We start from the raw sequence: 25,578 nt of genomic DNA on the forward strand, positions 1-25,578 counted from the left end.
AGCCACCTGAATATCTTCTTTGGCGAAGTGCCTGTTCATATCCTTTGCCCACTTCTTAATTTGGTTATTTGTCTTTTTGTTGTTAAGGTTTTGCAGTATCTTGTAGAGTTTAGAGATTAGACACTGATCGGATTAATCATAGCCAAAATTTTTTTCCCAGTCTGTAGGTTGTCTTTTGACTCTTGGTGAAGTCTTTGGATGAGCCTAAGTGTTTGATTTTTAGGAGCTCCCAGTTATCTAGTCTCTCTTCTGGGGCTTGTGCGTTGTTACTTATGGTTTGTATTCTCACAGCAGCTTTTCTTGTTGTTGTCAGTTGCTGTCGACTCAGTTCCAACTGAAGACCTTCATTATTTTAAAAATGATGAGGGAGGAGAAGAAGAAGAAAGAGAGAAAAGAATTCCCTTCCCTCCTGAGTTAAGCTGCAGTCACCTGCTCTCTGCAGTGACATTTGTGGGCAGTGAGGCAACTCCTGGGCCCAGTGGGCTGTCATCTTACATCATCAACGCTCAGAGCAGAAAGGACTGATTGGAAGTGTGATTTGATTTGAGATGGTTTGCTCAGCATTCCACCAATGGGAGTGCAGTATTAATTAGCTTCTCCAGGATTTACAATATAATGGTAATACCTTGCAGCCCTGCAGTGGCTTATGGTTGATAAAGGGTGTTCATGCCCATTATGTCATTTGATCCTCACAGTCAAGCAGGTGATGACACTCATTCTGAGCGGTAATGGTCACAGTCACACACCTTTATCCCAGCGTGAACCTTGGCCTTGGGATTTTTAATCCCCTGCTCCTTCTCCTCCTCCTCCCGCCTTCACTCCCATGCTAGTGGGATCCTGACCACCTTCTGAAATCATCCAAGTTAGATGCAGTAAGCTTTTAGCACCGGAAATGTTTTATGGGGCTCCAGCGAATGCTCCTTTAAGAATGCTGTGCTTAACACTGAACCCTCAGATGCCTCGTGTAAAAAAAAAGAGGGGGTGAGGGAGAGCTGGTTAAATTCATGTGGAAGATTCCAAAAGTCCTAGTACCCACTGGCTTATCTGTGGCTCTGCGTTGTCCTGCAGGAAAGAACTGTGTTTAACTTGGTTTAACGACCCAAACTTATTTTGCCATAGACCTTCCTTCCCCTGCATATGTATAACACCTGTTACTCCCAGAGGTCACCTTGGGAAACACCGCCATGATTCCTTGAAAACCAACCAACTGGCTGCCATTGAGTTGACTCTGACTTAGGTGCCCCATGTGTGCCAGAGAAGAAATGTGCTCCATAGGATTTTCAAGGGCTGATTTTTCACAAGAAGATTGCCAGGCATTTTTTTCTGAGGTACCTCTAGTCCCTGGGTGGTGCAAATGGTTAACACGCTCAGCTGCTAACGAAAGGTGGATTGGAACCTCCAACCTCTCGGCTAGCAGCTGAGCGTGTAACCGTTTGCGCCACCCAGGGACTCCTCTTGAAAACTAGTCATTTACATTCTGGTCATTCTCTGGTCACTGGATTATTTGTGTACAAACGGGTTTTCACTGTAAATCTGACAGGGATAATGATCGCAAGAATGACTTCCCATGTCTTTCTGCAGACAGAGAGCAGCCCCTGCTCCCAGGGGTTTCTTTCCCATGGAGTCATTGTCTATCTTTAAAACCCTTTCAAGACTCAATTATTTTCTGCTTTGAATTTTCCTTTGATACCGTGTGTTTTCATTAATGGAAGCATGCTGCGTCATCGAGTGTTGTTACATTTTTGTAGGTAGTATGGATTTTTTTTCTTGCCCCCTCCCACAAGTCTACCCTTGGAGTCCACAGGGACATACCTTGTCCCACTAATTCCACCCCCACCCAGAGTCCCCTCTCCCCAAATCCACTGGGACATATATGCTCCCCCCAAAATTTTTTCAAAATTTCTATTTTTCCTACCAAAAATGCACACACCTCATACAACACCCTGTAGAAAAAGTAATTTGTGGCACGCGCCCCGTTAGTTTGTCTGTTCCACATAATCATAAAGGCCTATGCCTTGTGGCAGCGTGCACTTCCAGTGGAAAAACTGACAATAAAAATTCCCAGTTGAAGTTCCCAATGAACCTGAGAGGCAGAAAATGTTGGTCATGAAAAGGTTAAAAAAGAAAAAGCTAAAAAGCCTTTTTCTCAGCTGCTCGAAGCTTTGCCCAGCCCAGGGCTTTCTGGGTATTTCTTTGAGGAAGACTCCAGCCGTCTTCACGGCTGTGGATGAAGCGGCTCTTCCCCAAAACCTCCACTGAACAAGGATCGACCGAGTCTCCTCTTGCCGCACTGGACTTTAAGGACTGATTTCTTAGCAGAGCACGCGTTTCTCTTTCCTTTCAGGGTAGTAAATATTTGACCGCAAATACAAGGTTATTAGACCGAAGACTCTGGGTAGAATGATAAACAAGTAAAGCGTTTTTTACTTTCCCAACATGGCAGGGCATTTGATCCGGAGAGAACCATTCACAAAACGCTACACCAGTTAGTGGGATTTATGGGTTGAATTGTGCCCTCCAAAAGATATGTTGAAGTCTTAACCCCCAGTACCTGTGGATGTGACCTGCTTTGGAAATAGGATCATCACAGATGTAATCAGTTTAGATGAGGTCATTAGGATGGGCTCTAATCCAATATGACTGGTGTCCTTATAAGAAGAGAAGAAACACACAGATGTGCAGGGAAGCATGCCGTGAGGTGACAGAGGCAGAGATTGGAGTGATGCGTCTACAAGCCAAGGAACGCCAAGGATTGCTGGCAACACCAGAAGCTAAGAGGCAGACATGGAACACATCACCCCACCCCAGCCCCAAGCCTTCAGAAGGAGCATGGCCCTGCCAACACCTTGATTTTGGGCTTCTAGGCTCCAGAACTGTGAGAGAATACATTTCTGTGGTTTTAAGCCACCCAGTTGTGGTAATTTGTTAAGACAGCTCTAGAAAACTAACACAGTAGTCATTCTTTAAAAAGGATCTCTCTTGAACTATCCAAGAAACCAAGGCATGAGGAAGCTAAGGGATATGTTGACTGTGCCCAACACAATGGAAAGAGTATGTTTGCTCCTTGGGGAAACAGATGAGCCCCCTGGAGTGGGCATTAGACTGGGAGCAGGGACAGATTACCCGATAACCAAGGTATGCATGGGCATAATTGTGCTTACTTACTAATCTGGTGAAATTTACTAATCCTGGTGAAACTCATGTGAAATTGTGCACTACAGATTAGTAAGTAAACACGGTTAAGCCTGCATATATCTTGCTTACTGTAAGCTGGTACTTACCCGTTAATCGGCCCCGGTCAGGAGCCATGTCCTCTGTCATCTGCCCTTTGTTTGAGGCTTTGTCCCATCCTAGTCCTGCCATCATCCTAGGAGATGCCTGTATCCATTGGGCGTCTTTACTCTTGGCACCTGGCATCCTCATTTTCAGGAACCTTCTCCTCCACCCGCCTCTGACACCCTCCTCCATGGTCACCTCCTGGACCTTGCCATCACCTGGAGCTGCCCTACCTCAAAATCACTATTCAGACAACTTCTACACACTACCTCCTGCCTTTCCAGCTTGCTTGTGTGACTACTTCCACTCAGACCCTTGCTCAGCCTCAGCAGGACCTCTACTCCCTTGGGTTTCTCCTCTGCCCTGTGTTCATTTCCTTCCCTACTTAGCTTGCAGCCCACGGCCCATCATTTAAAGCCCTCTCTTGCCAATAGCCATTTTCGTACTAGCTTGACCACAACCCACAGTCAGAAATTCAATTTCAATTATGACCTAGGATTCATATGCATATATATGCACACACATACATAATGCATAGGCCTTTCCCAACTTTAACCCCATCATAATTATTGAAAACTCTCTCCCTGGGCATTTGTTCTTATAACTGATTTCTCTCCTCATCTTCACTGAGTTTTTCTAAGAGTCATCTCTATGAACTGTATTAGTTTCTTACTGTTGCTGTAACAAGTTACCACAAACTTAGTGACTCAACACAGCATACAGTTCTGGAGGTCAGAAGTCCAGCTGTTGGCTAAGCTGTGTTCCTTCTGGAGGTTTCAGGGAAGAATCTTTCCTTGCCTCTTCCAGCTTCTAAGCCACCTGCATTCCTTGGCTTGTGGCTGCATCACTCTAACCTCTGGTTCTGTCATCACATCTCCTTTTTCTGATTTTTAACCTCTTGCCTCCCTCTTATAAGGACCCACCCAGGTAATCCAGGATCATCTCCCCATCTCAAAGTCTTTAACTTCATCACATCTGCAAAGTTCCTTTTGCCCTGTAAGGTAACATGTTCACAGGTTCTTGGCATGAGGGCACAGACATCTTTGTAGGGGGGGGCGGTTATTATTCCATCACGAGAACCATCTTTGACTTCCCCAACTTCTACTGACTTTTCAGCCTTTTCCAAACAGGCTTCTCTCCCCATCCCCTATTCCAAATGACTCCCAAAATAGTCCTCCATGTCCTCCATGTTGATGACCAGTGGGTTGTTTTAGCTGTCATTCACCTTGACCTGGTAGCAGCTTTTGACTACCAGCTCCACATGTAGAGGACCAGACACATGTGAGGGGCGCTAGCTGGTGCTCCCAACCATGTCCTGCTGTCTCTTTGGAGGAGGGTGTTATGGACTGAATAGTATCCCCCCCAAAATATGTGTTGGAATCCTATTCTCTATACCTGTGGATGTAATCCCATTTGGAAATAGAGTCTTCTATGTTATGTTAATTAGACCAAACCCAATCAGATGGATTCTAAATCTATCACTTCTGAGTTTTAAGAAGAGCAGATTAGACACAGACCCACATACCTGGGGGAAGACAGATGCCACGTGAGGATCGTCTACAAGCCAAGGAACCAAGGAGCGTCCAGGGCTACTGACAAGGAGGGAATTGACACGGTTGGGACCCTGATTTGGACTTTTAGCCTCCAGAACTGTAAGAAAATAAATTTCTGTCCTTTAAAGCCACCCACTTGTGTTACTTGTGTTACAGCAGCACTAGGGATCCAAGGCAGAGAGTCCTAATGTGAATCTGCTCAGCTGCTGAAGGGGAAGTTTCACACCTTTCTTCCTCTATATGTTGTCCAAAGGGTCCATGGTGTCCAGACTTACTTTATTAGATTAAAACTGTTGGGCAGATAACTCCAGGTCAGGATTTTTTAAACTGTACTTTAGATGAAGGTTTACAGAACAAACTGGCTTCTCTTTAAACAGTTTGTACATATATAGTTATATGACATTGGTTAACAATCCTACGACATGTCAACACTCTCCGTTCCTGACCTGGGGTTCCCAATCACCACCTTTACTGTCCTCTCCTGCCTTCCAGTACTTGTCCCTGGGCTGGTGTGCCCCTTTAGTCATGTTTTGTTTTATGGGCCTGTCTAATCTTTGGCTGAAGGGTGAACCTCGGGAGTGACTTCATTACTGAGCTAAAAGGGTGTCTAGAGGCCATACTCTCGGGGTTTCTCCAGTCTCTGTCAGGCCAGTAAGTCTGGTCTTTTTTTGTGAGTTAGAATTTTGTTCTACATTTTTCTTCAGCTCTGTCCAGGACCCTCTATTGTGATCCCTGTCAGAGGAGTCAGTAGTGGTAGCCAGGCACCATCTAGTTGTACTGGACTCAGACTGGTGGAGGCTGTGGTAGTTGTGGTCCATTAGCCCTTTGGACTAATCTTTCCCTTGTATCTTTCGTTTTCTTCATTCTCCCGTGCTCCTGAAGGGGTGAGACCAGTGGAGTATCTTAGATGGCCGCTCATAGGCTTTTAAGACCCCAGATACTACTCACCAAAGTAGAACGTAGAACGTTTCTTTATAAACTATGTTATGCAAATTGAGCTAGATGTTTCCTGAGACCATGGTCCCCACCGCTCTTAGCCCAGCAATTCAGTCCCTCAGGAAGTTTGGCTGTGTCTATGGAGCTTCTATGACCTTGCTAGGTAAAGATTTTTTAAACAAACATTTTTATTGACATAAAACCTACCTACCAAAAGTGCACAAATCATACGTGCATACCTCAGTGAACTTTCGCAAAGTGAGACATGTATCCACCATTCAGATCAAGGAAAAGAGCATGGCCAGCTCCCTGAGGTCTCTCTCACACCCTGTCCCTGTCACTAACCCCTCTCCTCCCAAAGGTAACCCTCTCCGGGGAGGCGTAGGTATTTGAAGAAGGAATTTGATTGAGTCTACAGGAAGTTTTACTGTTGAAGTACCTTCTTTGTACCTGCACAGTGTTAGGACCAAATGCAAAAGGACCTGAAAGATTTCTCATGAGTTCCATTGGTCAGGAGCCCTGGTGGCACAGTGGTTAAGAGCTATGCCTGCTAACCAGAAGCTCGGCTGTTCAAATCCACCAGCTGCTCCTTGGAAACCCTATGGGACAGTTCTGTTCTGTCCTGTAGGGTCGCTATGAGTTTGAATTCACTCGACGGCAATGGGTTTCCATGGGTCAAGCTTCTGTCTCCAGAATATCACTCTCAGAGTGGCATCTGGGGTCTTCAAAACTCACAAGTGGCCATCTAAGGGTCCCAACCCACCTGGAGCAATGGAGAATGAAGAACACCAAAGACACAAAGAAGATATTAGCCCAAGAAACAAAAGAGCCACGTAAATCAGAGACTCCATCAGCCTGAAACCAGAAGAACTAGATGGTGCCCAGCTATCACCAGTGACCGCCCTGACAGGGAACACAACAGAGCGTTCCTGACGGAGCAGGAGAAAAGTGTGGTGCAGAACTCAAATTCACATAGAAAGACCAGACTTAATGGTCTGACTGAGACTAGAGGAACCCTCGAAGACATGGCCCCCAGACTCTCTGTTAACCCAGAACTAAAATCATTCTCGAAGCCAACTCTTCAGACAAAGATTAGACTAGACTAAAAACATAGAATAATACTTGTAAAGAGTGTGCTTCTTAGTTTAAGTAGATACACGAGACTAAATGGGCAGCTCTTGTCCAGAGGCAGGATGAGAAGGCAGAAAGGGATAGGAGCTGGTTGAATGGACACGGGAAATCTGGGGTAGAAGGGGGGAGTGTGCTGTCATAGTATAGGGACTGCAACTAGTGTCACATACCAATATGTGTATAAATTTTTGTATGAGAAATTAACTTGAGCTGTAAACTTTCACCTAAAGCAAAAAAAAAAAAAAAAAAAAATCACACACATGTTGTATTTTGATGTAAATGATCCACAGAGTTCAAGTTCTGTTTAATGGCGACAGACAGACCAACTGACTGGTGGCCGTTGAGTCAATTCTGACTCATGGCGACCACGTGCGTGTCAGAGTAGAACTGTGCTTGTAGGCTTTCAATGGCTGGTTATTCGGAAGTAGATCACTAGGCTTCTGAGGAGCCTCTGGGTGGACAAAAACCTCCAACCTTTTGGTTAGCATCTGAGCGCTTTAACCGTTTGCACCACCCAGGAACATCTAATGTATCTCTGAAGGAAGATAATGGCTCAGCACGACAGAAGTTTCTTTCTTGCTGGTGTGAGCAGTCCATGGGTCAGGCAAGTCTTTCCTCCATGAATCTAGGATCCAGGTCCCTTTCATCTTGTAGCTCCACCACCCTGAGGATCTTGTCATTCCTTTCATTCCCTCAGAGCAGCACATGGCCTTTGGGACAAACCATGAACAGTAAGCCAAGGTCATACTCCAAGAATTAGCGTCTGAGTCAGTTGGTCGTCCACCTCTGTCCTGGTGCATGGCAGGTAAATTTTAAGGAGCCTGAAGAGACGGAGTACTGGGTACCAGCCTAGGGGTAGCATCAGGGGGACCCTGAGTTCCTGGGGCAGGGTGTAGTTCATAACAGGGTGTTGTTGTTGTCGTTAGGTGTCGTTGTGTCAGTTCCGACTCATAGCAACCCTGTGTACAACAGGACCAAACGCTGCCGGGTCCCGCGCCATCCTCACAATTGTCCGCTGATGTTCGTAAGGTTTGCATTGGGTAATTTTTTCAGTAGACCGCCAGATCCTTCTTTTTAGTCTGTCTTAGTCCGGAAGCTGAGCTGAAACCTGTCCCCCATGGATGACCCTGCCGGTGTTTGAAATACCGGTCGCATCGCTTCCAGCATCACAGCAACACGCCAGCCCCCCCAGCAGGACAAACTGACAGAATGCTGAGAGGACAAACAGGAGGCTGGAATGTGCGCGGGGCTTGTTGTTAGCTGCCGTTGAGTGGGCCGTGAATGGACCATTGTGACCCATAGGGTTTTCATGGCTGATTTTTTGGCAACAGCTCACCAGGCCTTTCTTCCTAGACTGTCTTATTCTGGAAGCTCCACTGAAAGCTGTTCAGCATCACAGCCACATAGCAGCCTTCACTGACAGACGGGCGATGGCTGCGCGTGAGGTGCATTGGCTGGGAATCAAACCGAGTCTCCCGCATCGAGGGTGAGAATTCTACCGCTGAACCACCAGTGCCCTCTGAATGTACGCGACTGCATCTTTTACCTCGGGTCCCCTGTGTGTCCTCGGGGAGGGCCCTGACCGCCAGGCTCTCAGACCCCCGTGAGGTCTCCGCCCGGCCTCACAGTGGCCCCAGGGTGACTCTGTTGTTCCTGCGAGCAGGACTCTGTGTCACGCTCCCCCTGCCCAATGCCAATGTTACTCCTCAGTTTGGACTTTGCTGTCTACGTGGACTCAACTCAGGGCGGCTGGTGTCTTGGGTGGCCTGATGGCTCTCAAGGTGGTGGTGAGAGGGGAGCTGAAGTCTGGAATGAGTGTGCCATGTATCTTCCCTTCCTTCATCTCCAGAACATTCTGAATTGGGACGTGTGACAACCCTGGAGCAGACTGTCTGGACCCCTCTCACTGAGCACTTTGGGGACGCTCAGGGAAGTGGGTTGGGTGTCTTTAGCTGCGAATTATGGCTCTGAGGAGGATTTTGAGGCCTCAACAGGAATAACTTCAGCACAGCCCAGTCCGTGTGGGAACTGGGGTGTTCTGAATCAGCCCTCCTTCACGCCACCTCCTCCCTGTCTTCAAGTGAGCCACATCCTTTCTCTCAGACGCCAAGGGCTGCCAAGCCCATCTCCCACACACCTCAGTGAAAAGTCCCTGGCTGTCCTCCCGGCCGCCTGGCTGCTGACCTCATGAGGTGTGAGAGGGAGGAAGGGAATCTACGGTCAGGATGAAACTTCCTTCCTCCTTTTTGAGAAACAGCCCAGGCCCTGCGGCTGCCAGGCCTCTTGTAACTTCTCAGAGCTGAAGGCCCAGCACTGTCCCTCCAACCTGCCTGGGACGTGGGATTGGGGCCCACCATCCACCCTCCCTCGGCCCTCCACCCATGCTTCCTCAGAGCAGGCCCTTAGATTGGGCGGGGTTCCTGCCTCACTTTCCTCTCTGGTGATGAGGCAGCCACAGGAGTGGCTTCCTAAGCTCAAACCGAATCCCCTCTCTCCAGGTAGACCCGACGGAAGGCTCATGGAAGATCAGAGAGTGCGCGTCTCCCTCAGGACGGGCAACTACATGCTCAAGGGGTGCCAACTCAGAACATTTTCCTGCTTTATAGAGATACCTCAGGACTGTTCAGCTCCTGGCCAACCCTCAGTGCTTCCTGTGGAGGAAAGAGCCCTCCGAGCAACACTGGGCCAGACCAGAGCTGAAGTCTCTAGCCCCGATGTGAGAAGGGGCACCCACTCCTTCAGCCCCAGCTCAGGCCTAGCTCCAGGCCTCTCCACGAGAGCTGCTAAGGTGGCTCCACCCCTGTCTTCCAGCTCCTTTTCTGAGGTCCTGCTTCCCCAAAACCAACGAAGGAGTGGTGGGCTCCTGGAACTCTTGTAACCGGGCTCGTAGTGTGATAAGACACTTTCATATGGCCTTTCTAGCCACGGTCTCGTAACTCCCACCAAAAGGTGCTTGTGGGTTAATAATACAAATAAGGTGCATGGCACCTTTGTGGGGATGAGACCATGCAAATAAGGTGTATGGAACCCTAATGAGGGAATTGGTCAGTTTTGCCATCCCCCTTGGCTTAAAATGAGCCATCCCAGATCAGAGGGGGGACCTCAGTAGCATCAAGAAAGAAGAGCCAGGAGCAAAACATGTCCTTCAGACCTGGGTCCCTGCACTAAGAGCCTCCTAGACCCAGGAGACAGAAAGCTGTAACACCAGAGACAGCACAAGACTGTGAGAAGCGGCAGCAAGACCACAAGAATCTGCGGCAAGTATGGCTGAGAAATGGCAGCAGCAGAACCAGGAGACCAGCAGGAGACAGCTGCATTCGGCTTCCCAGCCCACAGAGCAAGAGAGCTGAGCCCCTTCAGGCCAAGGCTTACTGGTGGAGCAGGGTGCCTCTGGGCACTAATCAGTGGAGCTGAAGAGCTTTGTAACACTTGTCCAAGCAGGACAGAGGCCAGGCTGGCCCATGAGGCCCACGAGGCCCCAGGGACTGCGGGGCCGAGGGGCCACGAGAGAGGCCTACCTGTGGGCATGGCCTAGAAGCTGTCTGACCGAAGAACTGTATTCTGAGTTGTTCCTGACCCTGAATTGTAACCTGTTACTTCCCTAATAAACCCCATAATCATGAGTATTGTCTGTGAGTTCTGTGTGGCCATGGCAACAAATTATCTAAATCAGCAGAGAAATAGAGAGTGCCATGGGAGGGATGGCTGGTGTCAGAATTGGTAAAAAAGTTGGCGAGAGGAGGTATGTCTGACCTTCACCTCCTAGGAATCAGCCTTGGCCTGTTGCTGCTGCTAATGATTCTCCTCCCTCCTTGTAAAGTTAGACGAGGAGGTCCAAGGACACCATGACACCATTTTTACACAGCTGAATATTTTCCAGGTTACCTAACCAAACTCCTGCAAAACCACACCGCCTATGCCTGCGATGGGGACCGCTTGAATCTCCAGTGTCCTCGGCATTCTACGATAAGTGTCCAGTCAGCATTTTATGGGCAAGGTGACCAAATGTGTAACTCCCAGCAGCCTGCAGCCCAGAGGAAAGACAGCCTAACCTGTGTGGCATCCACCACACTGCAGGTATTGCCTCTTGTAGATGTTTTAAGATGATAAAATGGTCTCAACTCTCTCTCTCTCCGTGTATGTATGTATTTGTGATTATATAGCTCACTCAGAGCAAACCTGACTCATAAATCCCAATGTATACAAATCAGAAGTTCTGCAGGTGAGCTATTACTTGCTTCTTAGAAGGATTCTTTACCAAACAAGTTGTAGTAGAATCCTTATTTATTGTAGAACTCCCTTAATACCCTTGCAATATGGATTTATTCACAGACATACTTGTTAGTACAGTCTTGTTGGGCTTCAGCCTGCAGGCCCACATCTCCTATCAAAACCCTAATACAAAAGGAAGGCTGTGGATTCTTTAGTGCAAACCACAAGTATCTCTGTGAGGCAGACATCTGAGGTCATGACCAGCTTCTTAGAGAATGTACTTAAAGAGGAAAAATATTGATAATTGTCTTTTAGGTTTTTTTTTTTTTTTTTATGGTTTGCTTCTCCAGTTGTAGATAACCACGTTATTCTCTTTGGGAGCTATTTTGGATGGTCTTTGTTGATTGGTCTTTCTACTGGATAGTACAAGAAATTGGGAGGAGAGAGGAGATCTAAGTCATTCTTTTTTTTTGGAGTTGTATATTTAGGGAAAGAGTTGGTATAGGAGGAGGTCATAACTAATGTCTCGGTGATGGAAAATCGTTTAGACCACTCCAGTTATCCAAGCAACGTTTACTTCCCTTTCCCTCCGGAACTTCAATATTAATCATTAGTTGGCCAAGATTACTGGGTCAGTTGGCTTTGGATTTTTTTAATGCCTCCAAAGTTCCATTGAATATGTTGAAGTAGGGTGGTTAGAGCAGGTGGCAAATCAGAAGTCCACTTGATTTTGTAAGCCATAGGAAAGGAGGGTAAAGCTACATTTCCCAGGAGGAGTACGGAGAAAGAGAGTTAGCTTCGTTGCTGTGTAGCTCTCTCTATGGCCTAAAGACAGAAAGCAAAAAAAAATAATGGCAATGTCAGGATCTTTACATTTCTTATACTATTTATGGCTTTCGTGTCAGTAGGTAGTCACGTTATAGGTAAAAACACCAATTGAGTAGCCCAAACAAATATATTTGAGTTAATTGGAATTGTGGTTTCCATACCCTATGGAGAAACAACTTCTTTTTTTCTGGAAGCAAGCCACTACTTTCCTTGTGCGTCCCACCCTACCCCCAATCCTTCTCCCTTGGCGCCACCCCAGAGTCATTTCCCTGTTGGCCTCCCCCGTCCCTCACCCCAAGTGCCCAGCCCACCCATCCCTGGTCCCCAGGCATCTGCTGCCCTTTGAGGTGCACAAACAAAATGTTGGGCCAGTGCCAAAAGGGCAGAAGTGCCTCCTTTGGGAAAGTATGAACTCCTGGCACCCAGAGCTCCAAAGAATGGCACCGCCCCTCACCCTCCACCATGGATGCCTGCCTCTGCCAGGCAGCCCTGAGGGAAGAAGATATTCCATAACCAGGCCGACAAGTTAGCATTTGTGAACATAATTCTGACGTTGTTTGGAGGGTTTGTTTGCCAGAAACATCCCTCACCTTGCTCTTTCATCCAGAGATCAAGAGAGTCTTTACATCGTGTCTTTTAAACTGCTTTGGGGGCCAAGGCAAGATGTTTCCTCAGGGGATGGTTGCCTAGCTTAGGGAGAGGACAAGTTGATGTGCACACAGGAGAACCTCCGTTGATCCAGCCCGTGACTGAATGTCCACAGGAAGTGCCCCTCTCAGCATTCCCCAGCTCGTAGCACAGTTAGGAACAGCACTGCCTGGGTCTCCTCTCAGAAGCTGTAATGTGTAGCGCCCTCTGGGGACACCTGAGGGCTGAGTCTTATAACCTTGACCCCTGGTCACTGGTCATGTGCAGTCATCTGCAAGCTGTGCCTCCTGGGGTCTCTCAGGGTCCACATCTGAGGTGATGAGTGATTCCTTCAGGGAGATGTTCCATGAGCTTCTGTGAGAATGTGGTGATTCAGGGAGGCTCGTGGATCTGAGGTAAATCCAGCCCCAAAGTAGCAACTAGATTCCTGGGAGAGTTTTCACTACACTTGGTGTTCTTTTTACGGGAACCAAGTCTGGGACCTCTGTGTTTATCGCGGGCAGGGCATGTTCTGTTTGGAAATCCGGAAGTGAGAGAACAACAGAGAAACGCCGGGTTTTTCTGTGGCCCAGGGTAGGTTATTCTGTGAACTTCCACAGAGCAGATTCCATAACAAATGAGAGTTGCCTGGAAAAAATCAGGAGAGATAAGAGAGATTTGAAAGAAAACTTTTAAGCCAAATGCCTTAGAGAGTCTGAGTATTTCACGAAGAATGTTGCTCCACAAGGAAGACTTGGGCCCTGTACCCTTGAATTTGGTGAGGGTGTGGACCAGCCTTTATATTATTATTTATTTGCCTGTGTGGTGGGTCAAAAGAGGAAAAGCTGGAAAGGGTGTGTGTCCCGAAGTCCTCCCCCAGATGCTGAGCTCTCCTGTAGCCTGTGTGGGCCGTTTCTAAGGCTGAGGAGCCATGATGAGGAACCCTGACTCCCACAGTTCTCTCAGCTTTAAAGTGAGGAACTTCTCTTAAAGGGACCTCGAAGTCCCTGCCAGCCCCACATCCTGCAGTTGTCTGATCACGCCTGTGTCCCCAGGAGCCGACACAATGCCGAGCTTTCGTCAGAAGTATTTTAGTGGTGCCAGTCGAGGCTGATAGGAGGTTGGTTTTCTGACGGGAGCCTGCTGCCCTTGGAGCTGGTTTCTTCCTTTGGGAAAGAGCAGGGAGATGATGGGAGGCAACCTGGTCACACACGTAGGTGCTTTCACCTCAGACACGGCCCAGAGCATCTGGAAGGTTCTCTGTGTGAACCTTGGCCAGGCAGGGAGGCGGCCCTTCCCTCAAAGCACCTGGGTTTGGGGTCTCTCGGACACTGTGTGCGTTTTTCACGTCTGTCCCTTTTCTACCCCTCGTTTTAGAAGGTCCTGGATGAGTGCCAGAACCAGCGGGCCTGCCACTTCCTGGTCAATAGCCGTATTTTTGGACCTGACCTTTGCCCAGGAAGCAGTAAATATCTCCTGGTCTCCTTTAAATGCCAACCTAGTAAGTAATTTTGGTGGGGGAACAGTGCGTTTGGGGGTGTGGGTTCTCGGTTTCGTTCATACTTAGGATGAAAATTTTCTGCCAGTCGGCATTTGTCCAACTTTGAAACCCTTGTTAATAGAGTCGGGACCCCGTCCTCACCTGGCGTATGTGTGTGTGTGAATGTGTGTGTGTTTGTGAATATGTAAGTGTATGTGTGTGTGAATGTGTGTGTGAATATGTGTGTGTACCCACATGTGCACATTCATGTTCTTACAAATCTCTGAATTTAAAAAATTCTCCCTAAGTAAAACTCAGTTGTACAGATGCTAAAAGATACCGAGGTGGTGAGAACTGGTGGCTTTCCCTCAAATGAGGAACTAGGTCTCCTTTTCAGAGGAAATCTTTTTAGGAGGCCGACCCCACCTGAAGGGCTGCCCGTTTTGCTGAGAGGGTCAGCCCCAAGGTTTGCCAGCTGGGCCACCACTTCAGATCTCTGTACACTAGCTTCTTGCCACTTTCGTCTACAGCAAGGGCTCCTGTACCGGTGTGTTATAGATTGAATTGTGTCTCCCAAAAAGGTATGTTGAAGTTCTGACTCCCCGTACCTGTGAATGGGACCGTGTTTGGAAATAGGGTCTTTGAAGATGTTATCAGTCAGGTTAACATGCGGTCGTACTGGAGTCGGGCGGGGCTGATGCAACCTGAGCTGCGTCCTTAGTAAAGAGAAGAGACAGACATAGAGGAGACATGGCCCTGGGATGTCAGAGGCGGAGACTGGAGTTTGCTGCAGCTCCCAGCCAGACACACCTGAGCCTAAGAGAGGCAGGCAAGAATCTTCCTAGAGCCTCCAGAGACAGCATGGCCTGTTGACGCTCTGGATGCGGGCTTTTAGCCTCCAGAACTGGGAGACAATAAATTTCTGTCGTTCTGAGTCGCCAATCTGCGGCACTCCTGGGAAACTATAACGGGTGCCGTTGAGTCGCCTCGGACTCACAGCGCCCCCGTGTGTGTCGGGGTGGAACTGTGCTCCACCGGGTTTCCAGTGGCTGATGTTTTGGAAGTAGATCACCAGGGCTTTCTTCCAAGAAGCCTCTGAATGGACTCAAACCTACAACCTTTCCGTTAGCAGCTGAGCCCGTTCACCGTTTGCACCAGCCAGGGACAAGAAAGAAAGAGGACGGGCGGGAGCGATCTCTTTCATTCTGATTCTTGCACTTTGCCCTGTTGTCTTCCGCCATTTCTAATGCACACCAGTTTTGTGAGAGATTAGCCCTCTGCAGGCCACAAATAATTCAGCAGGTGGGTCCACTTCTAGGTGTAGAGGGTCTGCCTGAGAGAAATTGTAGGTAATTGTGGCATTAGCGTTACTAGTAATTCTCAAAAGAAGAAGAAAAAAAAAAAAAAACTTGTTGAAAAGAAAATATAGCAAAAACATTTGACCAAGACTGTGAGGAATGATGATGTTTTAAATCCCCCAGGTCCATCTACATTCAATGAAATCAGCTGTAATGGGAATATTTACACCGGGGGAACTGGCAAACACTGCAAATCACGGTTGGTTGGTTGGTTGGCTTTTTGGAAAGCTATTTTACCAGCAGTCCTCACTAAACCAAAAAAAAAAAAAAAAAAAAAGTCAGTTGCCGTTGAGCTGATTCCAAGTCATGGCAACCCCATGTGTGTCAGAGTAGAGCTGTGCTCCATAGGGTTTTTGCAGTTAACCTTTTTATTTTTTTTAATTCTTTTATTGTGCTTTAAGTGAAAGTTTACAGTTCAAGTCAGTTTCTCATAGAAAAATTTATATGCACATTGCTATGTGACCCTAGATGCTCTCCCTATACTGTGACAGCACACTCCTCCTTTCCAGCCCGGATTTCCCGTGTCCATTCAACCAGCTCCTGTCCCTCTCTGCCTTCTCATCTTGCCTCTGGACAGGAGCTACCCATCTATCCATAGTATTTTCAATGGCTGATTTTTCAGAGTTAGATTATCAGGCCTTTCTTCTGAGGTGCCTCTGGGTGGACGCGAACCTCCCAACTTTTGGTCAGCAGCCGAGTGAGTGAACGATTTGTGCCAGCCAAAGACTCCAGCCAACCCCTTAGGACCTGCCTTTCCCAGATTTGCACCTTGCTGTGCCGCTGCTCCAAATCTCATCCCTTTGGGGAGTTCTGGTTTCAGCAAGACTTTGGATTCAGGAAGTTCTCAGTTCATATCCCGTTTTGCTGCATAGCTGCTGTGTGACCTTGGGCAGTTTAGGGAGCCTTGTGGCGCCTCCAGGACTCAACTGTAGGATGGACACAGTGCACCTTCCACATAGGGCTCTTGTGAAGACTGTAAAAATACCATATGTATGTCACGGGGGGAGCTTAGTAATTAGTAGCTATTATTCCAATAAGCAGATTAATGTAATTCTCATAAAGGTGTGAATGACTGAGAGGCCATAATTTACCAAGGGCAGGGTGGGAGGGTGTCTTAGTCATCTAGTGCTGCTGTAACAGAAACACCACAAGTGGATGGCTGTAACAAACAGAAATTTACTGTCTCCCAGTCTAGGAGGCTAGAAGTCGGAATTCTGGGAGTCAGGTCCAGGGAAATCCTCCCTCTCTCTGTGGGCTCTAGGGGAAGGTCCTTGTCATCAATCTTCCCCTGGTCTAGGAGCTTCTCAGCACAGGGACCCTGGGTGCAAAGGACGCACTCCACTCCTGGCACTTCTTCCTTGGTGGTATGAGGTCCCTCTCCTCGCTGCTCACTTTTCTCTTTTATGTCTCAAAGGAGATTGATTCAAGATACAACCTAATCCTATAGATTGAGTCCCGACTCATTCACATAACTGCCTCTAATCCTGCCTCATTAACATCATAGAGGTAGGATTTACAGCACATAGGACAATCACATCAGATGACCAAAGGATGGACAACCACACAATACTGGAGATCATGGCCTAGCCAAGTTGACACACATTTTTGGGGGACACAGTTCAATCCATAACACAGGGAGGTCCCCGGGTGGTGCAAACAATTACTGTGCTTGGCTGCTAACCAAAAGTCTGTTGGTTTGAGTCCACCCAGAGGTGCCTCAGAAGAAAGGCCTGGCAATCTGCTTTCCAAAAACCAGCGATTAAAAACCCGATGGAGCATAGTTCTACTGTGATACACACGAGGTCGCTGTGAGTCAGCATTGACTGGACGGCAACTGATTGGGATTTTTTGAGGGTGGGAGGAAGCCAATGGGAGTGGTCTGCCTTGGTGGCAGGCAATATCAGGAGGCATTGTCTCTAGGGAGTTTGAAAACACAGTAAAGGTGACTAAATGTCTGTCTGCATTTTAATATCACCATGCACTGGCAATTATCAACAGTGTCAGTAATAAAATAACTCCTGTGACTGCAGACCACCGCCACGGCCCACCTTTGAATGGCCGCTGCTGATAGGCAAATGGAGATCTGCTTTAGGAAAAGGAGTCGGGTGACCCCGAAACTCTGTAACTGGGAGAGTTCGGAGGACGAGTTTTGTCGTTTGAAGCAGAGTTGTGGTCCTGTCTTCACCCAGCTCCTGCCACTCTCCATCTCAAACCATGTGAGTGTTGGTGACCCCCTTCTGGAAGACTGCCAGCACGTTTCCCAATCTGACACCAGTGAGAACTCTAACCCAGCTCTGAACAATTCCAGTCCTCTAAGGAAAGTAGCGATTCTGTCAGTCCCAGAACCCAGAAACATCACTTTTCAGTAACAGTGAATCAGCACCTTCCCAAACGTTATGGATTGAATTGTGTCTTCTAAAAATATGTGTTGTAAATCCTAACCCCTATGACACAGTGTTAAGCACTCAGCTGCTAACTGAAAGGTCATCGGTTTGAATCCACCATCTGCTCCTGGGGAGAAAGATGAGGCAGTCTGCTTCTGGAAAGATGGCAGCCTTGGAAACCCTGTGGGGCAGTTCTACTCTGTCCTGTAGGGTCACTGTGAGCTGGAATGACTCCATGGGAATGAGTTTTTTAGGGTATACCTCGAATGGGCTGTCTCTGTTATGTGAATGAGGCAGGAGTAGTGTAGGGTGTGTCTTGAGTCAATCTCTTTTGAGATATAAAAGAGGTTGAACAAGCGAGCAAAGCAAGCAGAGACGGGGGAAGAGAGAGGCCAAGCCACGTGAAGCAGAAGCTCAGAAGAAACATGGACTCCTCTCTAGAGCCGACAGAAGGAGAAAGCCTTTCCCTAGAGCCAGCGCCCTGGATTCAGACTTCTAGCCTCCTCAACTGTGAGAAGGTAAATTTCTTGTATTCCTGTTATAGCAGCACTACATAACTAAGACACCAAAGCCCCAAGGGACTCAGCACACAACAGTAACCGCACGGACATAATGTGACACTCACAGGCCCCTCCGTTCCAGGAGGTGATCTGCCCACTGGCTGGGGACAGCATCACGGCAGCCGGGCCGCTGGAATCTGGAGGCCTTATGTACAGGGCTTCTGTTACTCTGGGTGAGTTTTGCTGGCAGCGAGGCTACCTTTTATAAATAGGCTTGAATAAATCAAAGGAATGTGGCTAATCAATGCATTCCCTGATGTTTCTTAAAAACTCTTCTAATTTTTAAAAATTCCGATTTTAAAAAGAAACCATTCCTATTTTTAAAAAAAGCGTCCAGTTTGCTGAGATAAGGCTTGTTTTACGTCCTGCCGTCCGCCCGCCCTCCCTTTCGGCTAGCTCTGCGACTGGAAGGCATTCTAACTACTTGCAAATGCTGTTGGAAGCGTGCTTTCAGTGTGGATGGGATTTAGACCTACAAACACACAGCACCGAAAAGCTGATGCCGGTGCGGATGTGACTCAACAGAGAGTCAAACCTCCAGTGCAGGGTCAGACTCAGTGCCTCTTTTTATTTAGAAAAAGAAAACAAAACTTTTCTTGGCGCTAAGTGTCTGCTGTTACATTACAACCCCAGTAAGTGTGCGGAGGGCGTCGTCCGCGTTGTGCTCAGCCACTGCTCGAGTTGCCCTCGCGACGGCTCCAGGTGCACACCATGATAATGGAGCGGGTGGGGACGCGCCTGTAACCTGGCTTCTGCCCTGCTGCTTGCGCTAACCTTGAGGGGCCGTCATCGCATACTGAAGGACGGTACCTGGGCGACTGGCCCTGGTAATGGTCGCAAGTGATCGATGTGATTGGTTTTATTGAATTGTGCACATGAAAAACGTTGAATTGGCAAATGTGTTCTTTATATTTTTACAACAAAAAAATGTAAAAAAATAGCAAGACCGAAAAAGCACAGTGCCAAGGCCTACCAGCCCCAAAGCTGACTGTAGTCTTGAGATCCTCAAAACCTTTCCTTCCTTCAGTCCAGAAGTTTGGCCTCTCAGCTGCTTCTCTGGTTTTGACAGAAAAGCATAGGAATTTGCAGGTTACAGAAAGATGGGGTTTACCTTTGGAAATTATTTTCTTTTGTGTTTTAAGCTAGGGCTTGTGCTCACTGAGTCCAGGATCTGAAGGCCCAGTCAGCCAGCGTGGCCCTGGTGTGTCTGCTGACACCTTTCGGGAAGGCTGAAGGCAGGGGCTTTGAAACATTTTTGATGGCAACCCAGAGTAAGAAAAGCATTTTACATTTTGACCCAAAGTAACACGCATGCCCGTGCACACAACTGGAAAACGAGTGTTTATTTTTAATTACAAAGCGATGTTTATTCTTTCTCCATGTGATGCACTTGGATGTTTTCTAAACTATTCTAGTCTTTTTATTTTTTTCAAACTGCTGGTCTTGACTCGCTAAATTGATTTCATCACCCACTTTGTTGTCATTAGCGGCCATCCAGTCAGCCCGGACCCACGACAGTTCCATGCACAACGAAACAAAACGCTGCCCGGTCCTCCGCCATCCGCATGATTGCTTGCAGATTGTACCATTGTGTGCCATGGGGTTTTCTTCTGCTGATTTTCCAAAGGAGATTGCCAGACCTTTCTTCCTAGTCCTTCTTAGTCTGGAAGCGCTGCTAAAACCTGCTCAGCATCATAGTAACACGCCTACCTCCCCTGACAGACAGGTGGTGGCTGCGCGTGAGGCGCATTGGCCGGGAATAGGACCCGACCCTCCCACATGGAAGGAGAGAATTCTGCCACGGAACCACCACTGTCCTCCATGATCCACCCGCGAGCCCCCAACTCACAGTCTGAAAAACATTAACTTGAGGTGTATCAGGGACCCGGGATTATCCTGCACCCCAATCCAGGAGAGAAAAATGGAAGGAAAACATGAATGAGTGAAAGAAATAAAGGTGGCTGACGGGCTAGTTCACCTTCCCTCTCTGCAGTCTTCCCTTCCTGTCCCAGGCAGGCCAGATGTCTCAGGCATCTAGTGCTGCTATAATGGAAATACCACAAGCGGGTGGCTTTAACAAAGAGAAATTTATTCTCCACAATCTAGTAGGCTACAAGTCCAAATTCAGGGTGTCAGCTCCAAGGGAAGGCTTTCTCTTCTCTGTTGGCTCCGGGGGGAGGTCCTTGTCATCAGTCTTCTCCTGGTTGAGGAGCTTCTCAGTGCAGGGACCCCAGGTCCAAAGGACAAGTCTTCCTGGTCTTCTTTCTTGACAGTAGGAAGTCTCTAACTTTCTGCTTGCTTCCCTTTCCTTTGATCTCTTGTAAGATAAAAGGTGATGCAGGCCACACCCCAGGGAAACTCCCTTTACATTGGATCAGGGTTGTGACTTGAGTAAGGGTGTTACATCCCCCCTTAATCCTCTTTAACATTATCTAATCCTGCCTCATTAACCACAGGTAAAGATTAGGATTTACAACACATAGGATAATTATATCAACCACAAAATGGAGGACAACCACACAGTTCTGGGAATCATGACCTAACCAAGTTGACACATATTTTTGGGGAACACAATTCAGTCCATGACACCAGACAACCCGAGCAGCTCCGTCAGGTTGGCTCTTGTTTGCTGTAGACTTGGGTGCTTCTTTGGCTGGAAGATGTGCCTGTTGGCTGAGTGGTTGCCATTTCAGAGTAGGAAAAACCAGGGCAGAGGGTGATGGATTGGGGCCCACATTTTTTCATGACTTTCTTTTCAAAAGGAGCGCTGGTGGCACAGTGATTAAAGTGCTTGGCTGCTAACCGACATGTCAGGGACTCAAACCGACCAGCCGCTCTGTGGGAGAAAGATGTGGCAGCCTGCTTCTGTAAAGGTGACAGCCTTGGAAACCCTATGGGGCAGTTCTACTCTGTCCTATAGGGTGGCTATGAGTCGGAATTGACTTGAAGGAGTGGGGTTTGGGTTTTGATTCTTTTCAGAAGGCTGGACTGGGGAGGGGGCACAACACATGCGAATCAATGACCGTGGTCCACGTTATATTTTGCTTGGTTTTTATTTTAAAACGTTTAAGATAAATGACAGGCCAGAAGATATTCATGACATTTAAGAGACAAAAGTTAGCGTCCAGAGTATGTAAAGGACTCCTATAAACAGTTTTTAAAAATCCAGTGTGCACATTGTTAGTTCGCAGGGGCCTGGTCTGAGTAGTAACTATATTTACACATTAACGCTCTTAGAACGTGCCTGGTACAGAGGAACTGCTCGATAAGTGGCTGCTGTTAGCTGGCATCGAGTCGGCCCCCCACTCATGGTGACTCACGCACAGCGGGATCAAACCATTGTGATCCACAGGGTTTTCGTGGCTGATTTTCAGAAGTAGATCACCGGGTCTTTCCTCCTAGCCCTTCTTAGTCTGGAAGATTCACAAACCTGTTCAGCATCGTAGCAATATGCAAGCCTCCACTGACAGATGGGTGGTGGCTGTGCATGATGTATACTGGCTCCAAATCAAACCCAGGTCTCCTCCATGGAGGCGGGGAGAAGTCTACCACTGAACGACCAATGATCCCTCAATAAGTGTTGTTGTTGTTAGGTGCCATCAATTCTATTTTTGACCCATAAGAACCCATTGTGACAGAGTAGAACTGCCCCGTAGGATTTTCTGGACTGTAATCTTTATGAGAGCAGATCGCCAGGTTTTTTTCTCCCAAAGAGCTGCTGCGTGGGTTTGAACTGCCAACCTTTTAGTTTGCAGCCTAGTGCTTAACCATTGTGCCACCAGGGCTCCTTCAATAAATGTTAGCTATTATTACTTTTAAAATATCTTTAAATATTATTTTAACATTTATAATGTATAATACAATGTTTACAGTATAATCTGTTTAATATTTTTAATAATCGAGGTATAATTTACATTGCATAAAAATCACCCATTTTAGGTGTACGATGCAATGATTTTTTAGTAAATTTTCCAAGTTGTGCAGCTGTCATCACAGTCCAGTTATAAAACATTTCCGTCATCTCAGAAGTTCCCTCATGTCCATTTGCAGTCACTCCCTGTTTCCACCCAAAGCTCTAGACAACTACTAATCTACATTCTGTCTCCATTGATTCACCTTTTCTAAATATGCCCTGTAAATAGAATCATATAACATGTGACATTTTGTGTCTAAAGTGTTAGCTATTATTATTTTAGAAAGTCAAATTGTTATTAGACTTTTTATTAGTGGAACACTTTATTTTAAACAAAAATCTTATTTTCTTCAGCAGTGCATTTGTAATGTCAGCTCTCTCACATTGCAAAAAAAATTTTTGCAATGGCAAGCGGATTAAACGAGTAAACAAACCTTTTCCTAAATTCTTTGGGAACGAAGTGCCACCTTCACCTGGGTCCTAGGTTCAGATTGCCCTAACCTAGGATGTGCGATCAACCTGAGAGGTCATCTGCTCCTGGATTGCCAGATTTGGGGCACGCTTTTCATACTTCTGAAAAGAGGGATTCTTTACAGACACAGTATCTGGTGTCCGCCCTTTTCCTAGAAAAGGAAATATTTTTGCCTTTATATTGTCTCTCCCTTTTAAAATGCATAAACGAGGAAGATAGAAAGCTGCTGGGGTCTTGTGGTGAGGTGTAACGGTTCTCACCGGAAGGTTTAATGCTTTCATTAGGCAACTGTTCATCTTTACCTGTGTGGGCGCCCCAGCCCCAGGACCACAAGCCAGTCTTTGAGAAAAGGCTCCTTTCAATTAAAGAATGTGTAATCACAGGTGGGGAGAGAAGGAGACTTCCCAGGCCACACTGAGGACCTACACCAGTGATTCTACCTTCTTCAACCTGCCATTTCCCCTCCTTTGGCACCTTAGAATAATCTCTGCCATGTGTGCGCTTGTGGAGAGGCTGCTACCCACCTCCTCCTGCGGAGGGCTTTGTTTCCCAGGGTCAGTGACATCATGGCGGGCAGGACCATCCCATTTCCCCCTTCTGAGGGTGCAGGCCCGGGGGGATAAGCAGCCAAGACTTGGGGGGTGCGCACAGGTTCTTCCGAGGGAAGCTGATGGTGTCGCCAATTTTTATTTCTGCTTCAGATGAATTCAAAAACAAAACCGTGTGTGAAGACCAGGAGCTGAAGCTGCACTGCCACGAATCCAAGTTTCTCAACATCTATTCAGCAACATATGGCAGGAAGACCCAGGAGAAGGACATCTGCTCCTCGGACTCAGAGCGCTTCTCCCCCGTGGGTACGTGTTTCTATGTGGTTATAACTAGGCTGCTGTCTGAGTGGATCAGAGTCCTGACCCCCTCAGGGACCAGTACCTGGATCAATGGTGAAGTCAAGGGCGGATTAGAGGGAAGCCAACGGCAGATTAGCGGGAAGTCCAGGGGAGACTAGAGAGAGAAGTCAGAGGAGGGTTAGAGGGAAATCAAGGAGGGATTAGAGGGAAGTCAAGGGGGGATTAGAGGGAGGTCAAGGGGGGATTAGAGGGAAGTCAACGGGGGATTAGAGGGAAGTCAAGGGGGTATTAGAGGGAAGTCAAGGGGGGATTAGAGGGAAATCAAGGGGGATTAGAGGGAAGTCAAGGGGGAATTAGAGGGAAGTCAAGGGCGGATTAGAGGGAAGTCAAATGTGAATTAGAGGGAAATCAAGGGGGTATTAGAGGGAAATCAAGGGGGGATTAGAGGGAAGTCAAGGGGGGATTAGAGGGAAGTCAAGGGCGGATTAGAGGGAAGTCAAGGACGGATTAGAGGGAACAAGGGTGGATTAGAGGGAAGTCAGATGTGAATTAGAGAGAAGTCAAGGGGGGATTAGAGGGAAATCAAGGGGGGATTAGAGGGAACTCAAATGTGAATTAGAGGGAAGTCAAGGGGGGATTAGAGGGAACTCAGATGTGAATTAGGGAAGTCAAGGGGGTATCAGAGGGAACTCAAAGATGGATTAGAGGGAAGTCAAGGGGGGATTAGAGGGAAGTCACGGGTGGATTAGAGGGAAATCAAGGGGGTATTAGAGAGGGAAGTCAAGGATGGACTGGAAGGGAAGTCAAGGAGGGATTAAAGAGAGAAGTCATGGGGTTATTAGAGGGAACTCAAAGGTGGATTAGAGGGAAGACAAGGGGAGATTAGAGGGAAGTCCAGGGAGGATTAGAGAGGGAAATCAAGGGTGGACTGGAAGGGAAGTCAAGGGCAGAGAGGAGCCATTGCCCCCCCACGCCCAGCTCAGAGCCTCTTTTGCCCCACAGTCAGGAGTCCCTCAGTTGTTCAATCATTCCACCAAAACCCACAAACCAAACCCGTTGCCCTCCAGTTGATCTTGACCAGTGTGTTACAGAATAGAACTGCTTTATAGGATTTTTTTGGCTGTGATCTTTATGGAAGCAGATTGCCAAGCCTTTCTTCTGTGGTGCCGCAGGGTGAGTTTGAACCGCCAACCTTTAGGTTGGTTCTTGTTGTTTCAGTTGCCATTGAGTCGATTCTGACCCACGGCGACCCTGTGTGTGCAGAGTGGAACTGTTCTCCATAGGGGTTTCAATGGCTGTGACCTTTCAGATGCAGATCGCCAGGCCTGTCTCCTGAGGTGCCTCTGGGTGGGTTAGAACCGCCAACCTTTTGGCTGGTAGTCAAGCACAAAGCGTTTGCACCACCCACACCAAATAGATATTGAGTGTCTGCTGTATGCGGGGCCCTGTCCTAGGCGTGGGGAAGTCATCAGTGACCAGTACAGAATCTGTGTCCTCCTGGAGCTAAGGTTCCAGCAGCGGATGGGGAGCCCGCCAGGAAACAAATAATAAGTGAGTTAGTATGTACGTCAGGGTGGTACAAACAGTTAACGCACTCGGTTCAGGAGCCTCAGAAGAAAGGCCTGTCGATCTACTTCCGAAAAAAAGTCAGCCAGTGAAAACCCTGTGGAGCACCGTGGTCTGATCTGTTGTACATGGAGGTACCATAAGTCAGGGCCAGCCTGACAGCAGCTATCAACAAGATGTCTTAGTGGGTACGGATTTGTGCTAAGGAGGAGAGCAGGTGGGGGAAGGGCCTATGGAAAGGAGGTGCAGTGTTACGGAGTGAGGAGCGCACTGAGCAGAGACTTGAAGGAGCCCGCGGGTACCTGGGGGGAAAGTGTTTAGGTAGCGAGAAGAGCCAGTTCAAAGACCATAGCCAGCATGCTCAGGGTGGCTCAGCGTGCTCAGGGTGGCTCAGCGTGCTCAGGGTGGCTCGGCGTGCTCAGGGTGGCTGGGTG

At 47.8% G+C, this 25,578-nt stretch overlaps 1 protein-coding gene across 1 annotated transcript in view; it reads left to right on the forward strand.

Annotated features, from left to right (window-relative positions):
• Positions 1-10,790: 10,790 nt before the first annotated feature.
• Positions 10,791-25,578, forward strand: part of EVA1C (eva-1 homolog C) — a 43,677-nt gene continuing 28,889 nt past the window's right edge. The window contains exons 1-3 of the mRNA XM_023741302.1: positions 10,791-10,973; positions 13,941-14,064; positions 23,432-23,584. Coding sequence (XP_023597070.1) covers positions 10,902-10,973; positions 13,941-14,064; positions 23,432-23,584 — 349 coding nt within the window. The 5' untranslated portion in view covers positions 10,791-10,901. The remainder of the gene's footprint in view (positions 10,974-13,940; positions 14,065-23,431; positions 23,585-25,578) is intronic.

This window comes from Trichechus manatus, unplaced genomic scaffold, assembly GCF_000243295.1.
Source record: "Trichechus manatus latirostris isolate Lorelei unplaced genomic scaffold, TriManLat1.0 scaffold00177, whole genome shotgun sequence".
In the NCBI taxonomy this organism is placed as follows: Eukaryota; Metazoa; Chordata; class Mammalia; order Sirenia; family Trichechidae; genus Trichechus; species Trichechus manatus.